At 42.5% G+C, this 11,484-nt stretch overlaps 1 protein-coding gene across 1 annotated transcript in view; it reads right to left on the reverse strand.

Annotated features, from left to right (window-relative positions):
• Nucleotides 1-11,484, reverse strand: part of LOC118404370 — a 178,752-nt gene that overhangs the window by 6,448 nt on the left and 160,820 nt on the right. Inside the window, exons 18-24 of the mRNA XM_035803440.1 lie at nucleotides 8,938-9,096; nucleotides 7,686-7,953; nucleotides 6,096-6,271; nucleotides 5,145-5,283; nucleotides 4,120-4,204; nucleotides 2,846-2,992; nucleotides 659-735 (exon numbers count right to left, since the gene is read on the reverse strand). Coding sequence (XP_035659333.1) covers nucleotides 659-735; nucleotides 2,846-2,992; nucleotides 4,120-4,204; nucleotides 5,145-5,283; nucleotides 6,096-6,271; nucleotides 7,686-7,953; nucleotides 8,938-9,096 — 1,051 coding nt within the window. The remainder of the gene's footprint in view (nucleotides 1-658; nucleotides 736-2,845; nucleotides 2,993-4,119; nucleotides 4,205-5,144; nucleotides 5,284-6,095; nucleotides 6,272-7,685; nucleotides 7,954-8,937; nucleotides 9,097-11,484) is intronic.

Below are 11,484 nucleotides of genomic sequence, written 5' to 3' on the forward strand. Positions count from 1 at the left end.
AAAAGGAAAGTAAAGTTTAAAAACTAATATATAAATACCGTGCGGGAAAGAGGGAGAAGCCAAATAGGCTTACACAGCGCCTCCTACTAACAAATACTAAACACATTCTTGAAATAGTTGATTATTTCCAACAAAAAAATTGGACTCACCCAAATTTTCGACTGAACAGCACCAGTCTTTGTCAAGGAATGAACAATTTGGGTGAGTCCAATTTTTGTGTTGGAAATTACAGTTCAACTATTTCAAGAATGACTTCTATCAACACAAATGAACTTTAAAGTTATTACTAAACACAGCTCGAATGAAATAATTGAAATTTAAAACAAATGATAATAAGTCATAAAGAAATGATTAACGACAAAGAAATATAGTAACTATTGCAACATAAATGAAGCTAACTAATAGGCCAATCAAATACAGTACGATAACAAATCATAGGAGCATAGCACATTATTGAAAAACAAGGAAATGTAGCAATTACAATGAATAAAATATGCTAAATATTGTTAAATATGTGACCTTTACTTAGGAGCTGGGACATTAAGGAAAGTAGCTAGGAAAGGTAATGCGATCTTATGACTTGGGCTGTTGAATTAGGACATAAAGGTTCTGGTTCGGAATCCCTGGTTGGTTGGTGATGCAACACAAAGAAACAAACCTGACGAACTCGACCCAAGTCTGTGCGGCTGACACCGAGACATGGCCACTCCCTGTCACGTTCATGATGACTTGCAGCTGCAGTGACAGTCATTTGATGCCATGTTGATTTGAACAAAACACACTGCATGGCCTCTACACGCCTTTCTCGCGCGGCGACCATGATAAAATGAGTTTAATTAGACAAACGAAAGACTGTCCATCATAATTAGCAGTTAAACCAATGATGGCATAGAAAGTACAAAATCGACCAATAAGAGAATGTCTACATCTCCGTCAAATATTTGCATTATTATATTTCTATTTTGCATTTCTTAAGGGACTATGGGATCAGTCTATGCTGCTCTGAATTGCTATATCTGTCGGTGAATAACACTAGTTATAATATTTATTATTTGATCTTATATTGTGAAAATGTGTGTGGTCTGGGGGAAAACTAAATGGGAGCTGATTTTAGACATATGTTTTGTCTGTTTGCGTCATTGACCTCGTCTTTGACCTATGATGGCCGCCGCGTGGGAAAGGTGTATGTTGGAAATATCTGGGCGTTGATTGACTTGTTCCAAATAAGGCAAGCTAATTAATACTAATAAGCAAGGCGACTTAACACTGAAACGACCAGGTTGACTAAAATGCTAGCGCCACCTTTTAACAAAGGGACCCGGTCGGGCAGTTTTTGGGGAACGCAAAGTACGATATAGAAGACAAAAGAACATAAAAAGTAAAAAAAAAACAATCATTCAAAGTCATGCCTTGTGTATATTTATTGGCATAAACATAAATTTTTCGTTTCCGCAAAAAGCCCGGCCGGGCTATGGGTAGGAAATGTGACATTAGGCCATGTTGATTTGAGTATATGGATGACATCCTGTGGGAATCCCAAAACTAATGCGAGCGTACGAATAAAAAAGTTTGGGCCAAAAAAAGTTGACCTCGTTATAAAATCTACGTAGTCCTGAAGGTTCAACAAATGACAAACATTGAGTATTCAATACGAACAAAGATTATTCATTTTTGTCTTAGAGTCATCTTCTTTGACATTATAATTGGTAATGACATTAGTATATGTTAGCGATATATTTTACTTTTAATCTACGGCATGCATTTTGTCCTTTCACATTTGCTTTGTACGATCCAAAGCATGATTGAAAACTTTTTTTTATTTGTGGAAACGAACGAAAATTGATGCGCGCGCGGACGTCATCCATATAACATGCATTGGCATAATACCGGCAGTAAGACTTATACCGGCCGATCAAAAATAATGGAATTTAAAGAGATCTACACATGCAACAATAGTTGTTTCTGAGGTATGCACACTTCAAACCAAATCCAATACATCATTTACAAAGCATCGATAACAATGCATTCGAAGACAACAAGGCCAAAAGTTTTCAGTATCTTTTTCGGGACAGGCAGCTTGTCGTGGGACGAACACACTGTCACATTCATTGCCAGATTTGTAGATCATAATTACACATGCTCACGGCACAAGACGAACATGATTCAACAGCAATCTTGAATTTCTGTTGGTGACCTACCACTCGTGTAAAAGTGTGAAGAACCGTTGCATTATCGCCCGAATCTACGGCTGAATGGGCAAAATTGAACGTACGCCGACATTTTCCCGCCATTTTTATATCTACGCTAGCAGTAAAGTGTTACGTCATAGCGGTTGTGACAGACAAAAGTTAAATGAAAATTCTTGACAGTATACGTCCGTTTTCCCATGACTTTTTGTATGCTCAAGCAGGTTTGTGTTTTATGCATTTACTAACAGAAAAGGAAGGAACATCAGAGGATGTATAAAGGTACATAGCGGAGGTTAATTGTGCCGTGTTTCTTCCGGCCGGTATTTTTCCTCCCTTCCAACCACGCGCCCATTCGCCGTGTAATTCCGCGGCGTGTTACAATTGCAATATAACGCTTTTAGCAGGACAAGAGAGACAAAAAAAATACACAGAAGAAGTGGCAAGGGTAAGCTATAACAGCAACATGTAACTGGAGAAAATGATGCGTTGACAATTTGTCAAATCAGTATGGCTAGAGAAATCGTCGTAAACGTGCCGGTATTATGCCAGTGCACGCTAGTCTAGTCAACGTGGTCTTAGCCTAAGCAGAGATGAATCTAGAGGAATTTCCATAACGCGGATTCAGCCCTGTATGGGAAAATGCTTTTGGCACGTACTTGTATCATATGTACCCCCAGAGGTAACGTTCTCGGTGCAAGAGAGAAATGAATGTAGTTCCGCGGTGCATCAATGGGAAGTAAATCATCCATGGGTTCTTCTGGGTCGGTCTGGTTGTAGCCTCTCGCTGTCCAAAATATCTGCAACTGTTAAATCGATGATCATATATAATAAATACTCAACCTATATCATTTATTAATTTTATTTTCAGAGGGCTTTTGCCGTATTCAACACTGTCGAGTTTTTCATCGGAGGGGGACAGAAATATACACAAAGGATCATCAAAATTCTTTGGTTAAAGCGTGCAAAAGGAAAATGAATAAAACTTAGCAGATTCTTAGCAGACTCAAATGTGCTGTACATATAAGTAACATAAGTAATAAGCGGCCAGGTTTTGCACTGGGAAGATTCTCATAGATTTTACACATGTATGAAGTATAGTGTTTAAAATGCGCAATTCAGCACCTTCTACTGTGTAGAAGTAGCTACGATGTGTTTTAATGTTCACGAATGAATCAATAAACCAATAAGATGACGGGAAAGGAATATCTGCCGGAGATTCTGCAGGAGACGGAGAACGGACTAAAAGCTCCCCGGCATACATGTTTATTTTTTATTTATTTATTTGTTCAGCTGTTAACGAACAGCCAGGGTTGCCCAACTAGCCAGGGGCTATTACCAAGGGCTAGCCCTGCGCATGTTCGCACATGCTTACACACGGCGGGGTTATGCCGCCCCTCACGGGGTGACATACCCTTTCGCTGATGTAAATCGCCGTGTGGCTGATACGGAATGGGGGTTCGCCAGGCCTCCATCCGGGTGAGTTGAAGTGAATCACCAACTCCAGACAGAAGGGTTTTGCTCCATCTCACACCGCACCATCGCACGTGTGGGGGTTCTTTAACGTGCATGGGGTCCCCATACACGGGACCTCCATTTAACGTCCTATCCGAGGGACGGCCCTAGCCGAAGCTAGGTACTCATTTTCACCTGAGTATAGTGAGGAAAGCTGTGTAAAGTGCCTTTCCCAATGGCACAAGATCGGTGACACGCAGCCGGATTTGAACCCGCAACCTCTCGGTCACGAAGTACAAATGCTGCCGCTGCGCCACGCGGTCCAACGGCATACATGTATATTCCTCCCCTCCCCAAGCAGCTTACGCCAACGCCGGCCGGCGAAGGAGGCCATGGACTACACACGCTGATGTAATTGTCTACCCGGATGGTCTAACATTCCTGTTAACCTATGGTACATTTTGTTGGTGCCACCTACCTCATGGTCCTCCTCACACTGCAGCAGCAGATTGCCGTGGAGCACGACGTTACCAGTGCGATGTACTTGGAGCGGGCTTTTATGGCTGACAGCGGGTAGATAAAAACATCACATGGAAAAGCGTCACTTCAATAAAAAAGAATTCCATTTTACTATTTCATGACGGAATAAAGGCTTGCAACTAGGAACAGGCACGATATAAAATGGTATTTATCTATTTATTCATCATATTTTACCATGACAGTGAAAGGTATCGTGAAATATTATAGAAAAAATGCTAAACTTTACTTCCAACACTGTAATAACTATAGGGACTAACTCCTCTAAACCTCCGTCGACCTTGTTCACAGAATGACCCTTTCTATCTCCAGCAGAGGGGTCAGTCCCTATAGCTATTACAGTGTTGGAAGTTTAGCAATTTTTTCTAATAATGTATTCTACCAACACAGATGAACGTTCATGCTAAGTATGGTGAAATAGGTTCCTTGCCAATGTCACCTTCTCAAAGGCATACGTGGATACTTTGGGGAAACGGTTATCTGACATCAGTAAAACATCATCATCCTCCGCAGGGACATCCAACAGCCAAAACGCCTGTCTGGATGTGCCCTGCTCTTTCAACCGTCACTCTTAGTTCCTGGGACTCCCCCCCCCCAACCAGCTGTCAGCCAATCAGAGAATAGACCGTTCAGTTTTCAAAAGGGGTCTTACGTATATAAGGGTAAGCTCATTAATATTTATAAGCAGGGCGGTCAGTAACTACGAATGACGGTTGAAAGAGCAGAGTACATCCAGACAGGCGGTTTGGCTTTTAGATGTTCCTGCGTAGGATGATGTAGAACATGGCCCAGCCGTTATAATGGCAATTTCAGTAGACGATTGTCTTGTGTTTGTTCTTCTCTTCAGTTCTTTGTTTCTGATTTTGTTCAGACAGCCACAACCATCCCAAGTCACCCAATTTTTTTTCTAAGTTCCTTGACAGAATTTTGAGACCAAATTTGACTGCAAATGAAAAGAAAGCATACCTCCGAACCCCTTCATGGATGTCAGCGGTGACATAACAGCTCTGGCCGCCAGGAGGCACTAATTCCCCTGCTGCGTCACTGATGACGCAGCCCGTGTTCAGGGCGGGGCAAGTCGACCCCTCAGCTCCGCCTGTATCCTCTGGAAAAACGTTTACAAAACTACCCATGTAAAAACATAGTTACAATGTAATGTTTAATCTGAATACCATGCACTTAAAAGTCAAAATCATCAGTGGAGGGACTACCTAATGAAGTTTCCAATGTAACACATGGATAAGCCATGCAACAACAAAAAGAACAATCAACTCAAAACACATTTAGTCATATTTCAAACCCCAAGTCTTAACCTCCTACGCAGCGCTGGCTGTATTAGGTTTGTTTCGGTTAAAACAGTGGGAGGTCAACTCCAGCCTTTTACTGATCAACAGTCAGAAGACTAAAATGACACCGGGATTTTACCCCCTGCCATGTCCATGGTTCATTCCAACCCTTGAGCTTCCATTTAGAGGTCAACTATGGGTAAAAACATGGCAAGATTTTGTCAGGCCGTAAAAACACGCTTGCTTATATCCTCCCTAGCTGAAGACTTGATCAAAATTTGCTCAGGAAAAAATATTTTTAAAATTTGTCAACGTTGAGAGTAAGTACGATTGGTTCGAATGTGCAACTCAAATCCTGATCCCTACCCCTACCCCCCAAAAAATAAAAAATCCAATGTAGTTATTGACAGTGTATTGAGTACCAAGGACAGTGTAGATATACTACCAAGTACAGTACATTCAGTAGCAAGGACAGTATTCTATTCAGTACTTGTTTGTCTAAGGATTGCAACAATACAAAAGAAGATCTAATGTTAGTTCTTACTTGAACCAAGCATCAAAACACATTAAAGCTTGTAAATGACCAATTGTCCACATATCAAGGTGATACAAAAGGTATTATCTTACATACCTTGTCCAAAGAGAGTCAATTCTCTAATGATCGGCTGTGATCCGCTCTGGGTGTCGAATTTCAGCCTGACGTACCGACTTTCGAAGTCCAGTCTGAACTCCTGCGGGTCGGCGGTTCCAGGAACCACCGCGTCCGAGCTGTGCGCGATCTCCCACACGTACGGACTCACGGAGGAACTGCAGGGGCGAAAGAAAACAAAAACAAGTCAGATGATCAAGCGATGCTATGGACACATAACGTGACTGCTCCTACTTCACGAAAGTTAAAGTTGAATTTATCAAATTCCTGTAGGTGTATATTTGTATGTGTTTCTAACATCTGTCTGTGCTTTTGTGATTACCGATATATCAGATAGACTATACTCCATTTCGCTCATTCGATGACTCATGCTCCGACGAAAGGAGTTATGGGTAATATGTCAAAGGTGAAGGCCCTTCACTATTCTAAATGAGGCACATGATTGCTCCTGACCGGGTTTCGCATCGTTAAGAGGCGACACCTGGTCAGGAGCAGTCCACGTGCTCTCATTAACCACCTGTACATCCTCACCTGTCCATAGAACCTTTTATACGCCCAGAGCCTTTCATTCCCATACGTTGGCCGAGCTACGCCGGAGAGGTCGGACGGAGGTAGCTGGAGAGCTTTAGAGAAGCAGAGGGACATGGACTTGAGGGTGTATGATTTTAAGTGGATGGTATAAAGATAAGAGGCTATGGAAAGACAGGCATATGAAGCTGGGAACTAAATTGAATTCATAATGCGTCTGAAATTTGTGAGGTTTTGTACGGTTCAGAAACTTGCCAAGCAACACCAAGAGCTGGACACGATCCTGGTAACAATGGTAACGTTAACAACACATCTTGAACTAGGAACATGGAAAAGCGTCTATTGTTGCGTTCGTCAAGCGCGGGTGAGGTGGCTAGGCCTGGTATACGCCTACCGCGGATGGCTTTGAAATCGGATCCAAAAGCGAAAAGAGACAGGGGAAGGCGGCATATGATCTGGAATGTCTGGCGGGGCTTGGATGAAGTAAGATTCATTAGGTAAGACACTGGATAGCGGGGATTGGAAAACTTTGGTAGCCCGCATCGGAGGTAGCTGGGATGCGGCGAAGAAGATGTTGGATGAGTTTTAAAGGGCGGCCCGCCGAACATTCGCTAATCCAGCCGCGAATCGGACGGACGGACAAGAAGATTGGTGTAGCTTATGTCAGACCGTCCCCCTTGCCGGGGATGTGTTGCACAAGAGACGTAAGAGGGTTAACGTTTGGGGAAGTAAGGGCACCAAAACACCCGCCCACCCGCCCTTTTTTTCTGTTCTCTGCTCGTAGACCGTTCAGTGACCCTTCGGTCTTTTTTGCCCATACCTTAACCTTCTTCCGGAGATTCGCCTTGGGTCACTGCGGATAGGGTACTATAAACTTTTCGCCATTTTGCATGCCCCATTACCGTCTGGACATTGTTATGCAAATTAAAACAATGGTCTAGACGAGAGTATTTACGTCTCAGGGGGCATAACCTTTGACATATTACCCAGAATTCCTGTCGCTGCACATGCGTACTTGGAACAGTGACAATGCTTATTGCCTACCTTTCCACGATAAAGCTGACAACGTCCTGATCACCGCTGCCATCGTTAGTGATGGAGAGTCTCCGAATCACGAAGGTGGTCTGAAGGTCGAGGATCACCCAATGTTGGTACCCGTCCGGCCGGTACTTGGGCTCCCAGTAGGTGGACGCGTCGCCGTCAAAAGCCTTCTTCGCTTTGTTCAGCGTGTAGCGACAACCTCGCCATGTGCATCTTCGAGAGCTGCTTTCGTCCGAAATCCAGGAGCTTGGGATGTCCAGCCATCGAGAAGCTGGGGTGGGGAAAAAAGAAATGATAAGAAAACTAGAAAGGCAACATTTTTAGGGTAGGGTGTTTCCCTCACTAATTTCTCCCTTTTAAATCAATACTCTACTTTTTCATGCAACATGTAAATACATCAGAAAGAAAATGAATGAATGAAGAGGAAGAAGAACTTTATTGCGCGACAATTGTTTCAGGTACAATGTATGGCAATCTGTATATACAATGGAGTTGAACTATGCACTATTGCGAGAGTCTAACAACTAAACTAATCTAATCTTACCTAATGTAACAGCATAAACAATCTAGTTAATATTATACAAGCTAATACTTCAGAACTTTATGTCAATATTCCATTGTCTCGTTTTTACAAGGAGTTGTAAATGAATTGGCGAATGAATGAATGTATGAACTAATGAATGAATGAATGAATGAATGCATGGAAGAAGCAAAAAGAAAGGAGGATTGACAGATGGATGCCTGATTGGATGGATGGATGGATGGATGCTTTATTCCTGTTACAGGCAAGGCACGCCTTTGTCCAGCTCATAACAATCTTTGCAATTTCACACATCATTTTGTCCAAACCATCACTTCTGACATTGTGGGCGTTGTCTGCCTACAATGTGGGCGTTGTCTGCCTACATGTTTCACTTTGCTGCACGACTTGTTTGCTACCCACCGTTGCTATGGTTATAAGGAATGACGTCACTTGTTACCACACCTTTGGGGGATCATGTTTCACGGTGCTGCATGACTTGTTTGCTACCTACCATTGGTATGGAGGTCAGCAACATCTGACCTGGTAGCTAGGCATAAATATTTGAGGAAAATTGGTGCTGACACCTCCTGTTGACTGTCGCGACAATGCTTGTGACAGTTTGCATTTCTTGTGGCCTTCCGGTCCATGGACAATAAATGGGTCATACATGGGTCAAAGAAGCGATAGGATCCACGTATTCTCAACCTATTTACTTCATGGAGGTGAACTCACTCTCGCATCGTCTGAAGTTGCCGTCATGTGAGCACGCGCAGACCGTGCATGTCTCGTTACTGCTCAGCTGCCCATGCTTGCAGGAACACACTTGTTCCACAGGAGGTTTGCAGGGTGAGCTGGTCGCGTAATAAACTGTCACCACAGCTATGAAGAAAGCTGTAATTAAAAAAAAAATTAATTTCAAAATAAAACACCATCTTTTCGTCTTCAGGCCACAGTAAGTAAATGGATGAAATCCTATACAGACTGCAAAAATAGTGAGACAGAACGCTGTAATAAAAACTTCATTTCAGATTAAAATATAAAAATCATATTTTTGTTGTTTTTTTTTTTTTATTATCAGCATAAGATGCGAACTCTTTGTAGACCAAGAAGGCAATGTTTTAGGAGTCGTTGAGTAAAAAAAATTCTATCGGGAAAGCACAATGAAAACGACGTCCGAGGACGCATGCCTTGGTGCACTCAGTTTTACGGTGCAAATACAACAATATTCAGACTTTGCTCGTTGCCAGCTACTTTTTACGACAATGGTGTGGTCTTGTACGTCGGATTATGTCAACCTCAGTTCAGAATAAACCATATAACAGTCGAGCACTTCGCTACCGACCAATCCCGAAGCCCCGCCCCTGTTCTATTATGGTTCTATTTCGAACACCTCCGTCAAAAACAGCACTATAGTAGAACAGAACTGGCCGCCGCCTTTATTTAGCTGATAATGTCGTGTTCATTTTAGCGTTTGGACGGAGGTGTTTGAAACGCTATGCAGAGGCTCTCCCTCCGAAAACAATTATACTAGGTGGGTGTAGTCTTCATTATTGACGGAGGAGTTCGGAATAGAACAGGGGGTTCTATTCCGAACGTTTGACAGGATCGTTTTATTGTCGCTGCAACGAGGTAGTTAGCAATGTGGACTTCGACAACAGCTGCATGCATACCCGGAGCATAAACGAGAAATGAAGAAGAAAAAACGGTTCGGGCACTCGTGGAAAGGGGGCTCGAAACAGCACAACATACCAACTACAAAGTCGCAAGTGCAGAGTGCTGCATTGAGGGGAATTTAATGACGAAAATGATGAGTGACAAAAATAGTTAAACCGAAGTTAGTCGGTGACGTTAACGTTATAGTTAAAAACACAGCGGCGAAAGACGTTGTAAGGAAATCAATATCAGTTTTATTTCGTATGGCAAGGGGATAGTTTCAAAAATCTGTTTCTGTATGGCAGTCAACGATAAAAAAACTTAAAAGTTATACCGTCTTTTGGTATGAAATGACGGTCCCACACAATTGCAACAAAGGCTGTAGAGCTTTTCTCCCACAGGAGTCAAGTTGGTCACAACACTACAACAGTAGTTTGAGGCGAGAACCAACCATCACTATAAATCAACTTAGCGCAGGCAGGAATATATCATAAACGGCTTGTCATGCATATTATGTCTAATGCTACAATATACCACTGTATAAGTATCACCGATAAACAAACTTAAAGATATCCAGTATTTTGTTATCCATTATAATGGAAGCTTTACTTACTTGCAACAAGCGCTGTGAAGCTCCCCATATTGTTCCCTTCGATTCACAACTGCAGTGCTAATTTTTGTCTCGCCGCTCTCAATAAGTTCAGCCAGCTGCCTGTAACGTGCATTGTGATGCGGGCGGCTCGGTGCATTTCGGTGATAGAGATATGTATCAAACCACACCTCGATAATTACCAGTAAGCACGTTGTCATTGGCATATGTGATGGCAACCAGTGGGAATTTTTGTAGTTTTTAACTCACTCCAATGTAGTTTTGAGTGTGTGTGTGTGCGTGAGTGTGTGTGTGTGTGTGTGTTAGTTTGTGTGTGTGTGTATGTGTGTGTGTCTGCCAGTGTGTGTCAATGTCTGTGCATCAATGCCTGTGTGTGGGTGCCCATGCGTGCAAGTGTGTGTGTACATGTATCATTTTCTTTTTGTGCTGCCAAGAATGCATCTATTTTAAAAAATAAAAAATAAACGTTGTAATAACATGACGATGCTTAAAGAGCATCTCAATATTCATATATACATGTAAATAAACAAGCCTCATGGTTCTGGTCAACGACTTATACTTTTACAGTACCTCTATTTTAGTGAAACTTGAAACGGGACTATTTCGCGCATGGCTACTCCTTTTTTCACCTAAGTGACACAACTATGATGATATCCACCTTGTGGCAGTCCTTGGTACTGCAAGTCCATCTCAATATTCATGTACATTGTATGAAAAAAAATGCATCTGGGTGCTGGTCAATGACTTACAGTACCTCTATTTTCAGTGAAACTTCAAACGAGACTATTGCGCGCATGGCTACTCCTTTTGTCACCTGACACATTTATGATGAATGTCCCGTTGCTATGGCTACCATGTGTCGTCCACATTAGCTTCAGTTGACGAGGCGGCATCAGACAAATTGCCTTTCCGTGAAGTAGAAACTCCACAAAGTCGAAACCGTTGCAACACGTAAACTCCGGTGCAGTCTTCGGAACGGGGTTGTTTTTTTTTTTTGGGGGGGGGGGGGGGGGGGG

This window comes from Branchiostoma floridae, chromosome 17 (genome assembly GCF_000003815.2).
Source record: "Branchiostoma floridae strain S238N-H82 chromosome 17, Bfl_VNyyK, whole genome shotgun sequence".
Taxonomy (NCBI): Eukaryota; Metazoa; Chordata; class Leptocardii; order Amphioxiformes; family Branchiostomatidae; genus Branchiostoma; species Branchiostoma floridae.